General features: G+C 34.9%; 1 protein-coding gene across 1 annotated transcript in view; it reads left to right on the forward strand.

Annotated features, from left to right (window-relative positions):
• The first annotated feature begins 985 nt into the window (after positions 1-985).
• The window catches only part of LOC105132742 (cinnamoyl-CoA reductase 2-like), a 2,406-nt gene continuing 1,340 nt past the window's right edge, over positions 986-2,051 (forward strand). Inside the window, exons 1-3 of the mRNA XM_011036413.1 lie at positions 986-1,376; positions 1,478-1,632; positions 1,915-2,049. Coding sequence (XP_011034715.1) covers positions 1,238-1,376; positions 1,478-1,632; positions 1,915-2,049 — 429 coding nt within the window. The 5' untranslated portion in view covers positions 986-1,237. The remainder of the gene's footprint in view (positions 1,377-1,477; positions 1,633-1,914; positions 2,050-2,051) is intronic.

Consider the following 2,051-nt stretch of genomic DNA (forward strand, 5'->3'; position numbering starts at 1 on the left):
CCCCCCCGGTTTATGTGTATTAATTAATCGGTGGACATTCATTTACTGGTCAACTTTCTTAAGAGACATTATTATTATTATTATTATTTTTCTTATTAAATCCAATTCACATGGGGTTGGAGAAAAGTAAGCTTACATGAACATGATTTCAGTCAATGCGATATAGAAGTGCTTGGAATTGTAATAACTTGTGTTTAACTTGAAAGTATATATATTAAAATAACATATAAAAAATTATAATTTAAAACAAAAAAAAAAATTAAATTTTTTAAAAATACAGCACCACCACAAAAACAAATACCGTCTATATCTTGTATATTTTTTTTAAAAAATCATTCCATCTTCTTTATTTAAATTATTCTTCTATTTTCTATTCTAAAATAATATAAAGATTTTTCAACGTTAACACTTGCCACCCATCCTTGCATTAATGCCCTTGAATCTTTCTACTCCCAAAAGAAATTACGGCTCTCTGGTGGTCCGTGTATTGTTTTTTCCGCCAAATTCTCTTCTGGTCTGGGAGTAGAATTAATCAATGGACATCAATTTGTTCTTCAATTTCTTTAAAGGCTGGATTAAATCCAATTAGGACACGGTACTAGGTGGTGATGGAGAAAAGCAGGCTTATGTAAACATCATAGTTAACACACAATGTCTTGAATACAAAAAATTCAGTCTATCTTACATATAATTATCACACACTATCCTATTTTATGAGATAATAACCATATATTCTTTAACATGAACACTTGTCATCCATGAGATCCTTTCCCTCTCTCCTTCCAAGACAAATTAAAGCACTGCTCTCTACTTGTGATCTACAACCAACGGGTCTTTGCGTATAATATATTTTCGTTTCTTAATTTATTAGTAGCTTATAATTACATTTTGGTCAAAAACAGCATGCACGTTTGGTCAAAAAAACACATGTACAAAACAATAGGGTTCCACACGCGGTTCTGACGATTCTATCACAAAAACTCAGTCACAAACCTCAAGGAGAGAAAAATAATGGAAAGAGAGAATCAAAGAGAGAATCTCTCTTTGGTAGATATTTACCGGTAGTGGGTGAGGAAGGTAACTCTAAACCTTATAAATACATCCACTCCACCACTTCTTTCTTTGTAGCATCCAACTCCTAAATCAAGAGAAAAGGAAAACACCTACCTCTGTCTGTCTCTCTTCCTTCGTTCTACCACCAATCACGTACACATAATAATACATATATCAACACAACATGCCTGTCGATACTTCATCACTTCCATGCCAAGGCCAAACTGTCTGTGTCACCGGGGCTGGTGGCTTCATTGCTTCATGGATTGTTAAACTTCTTCTAGAGAAAGGTTACTCTGTTAAAGGAACTGTGAGGAACCCAGGTTAGTTTATAATAATTAAGCACTTGGTTTCTTTCCCTTTTCTATTTCTGTTCTTAAGATTGTGTTAATTTAATGCTTTGTATTTGTGTTGTTATACACAGCTGATCCCAAGAATTCCCATTTGAGGGAGCTTGAAGGAGCTCAAGAAAGATTAACTTTATGCAAGGCTGATCTCCTTGATTATGAGTCTCTTAAAGAGGCTATTCAAGGGTGTGATGGAGTTTTCCATACTGCTTGTCCTGTCACAGACGATCCAGTATGTTCTCTTTTTTTTCGTTTCTTTTCAGTTCATTGGTAGTAAAAATCTTGTTTGGATGCTGAGAATTTTAAGACAAGAAAAGAAAAACATCACTTGGACTTCCAAGGACAAATTTTAGGCTTGCCGGTGAATTTAAGTATGGATGTCACCGACAAATGTTAGTAAAATATTCTGTACATTTCTTTTTTAGTTTTTTTTTGCGTAATTTCATGAGGCAAAGTATGTTTTCTTCAAATTTGGTTTTGATGATGAGATAATTTTGTGTTCCAATACTTTAAGGAGCAAATGCTGGAGCCAGCAGTGACTGGAACCAAGAATGTGATCATGGCAGCAGCTGAGGCCAAAGTCCGACGGGTGGTTTTCACGTCTTCAATTGGTACTGTGTACATGGACCCCAATAGGAGCCCTGATGTTGT

Source organism: Populus euphratica, unplaced genomic scaffold, assembly GCF_000495115.2.
Source record: "Populus euphratica unplaced genomic scaffold, PopEup_1.0 scaffold87.1, whole genome shotgun sequence".
Taxonomy (NCBI): domain Eukaryota; kingdom Viridiplantae; phylum Streptophyta; class Magnoliopsida; order Malpighiales; family Salicaceae; genus Populus; species Populus euphratica.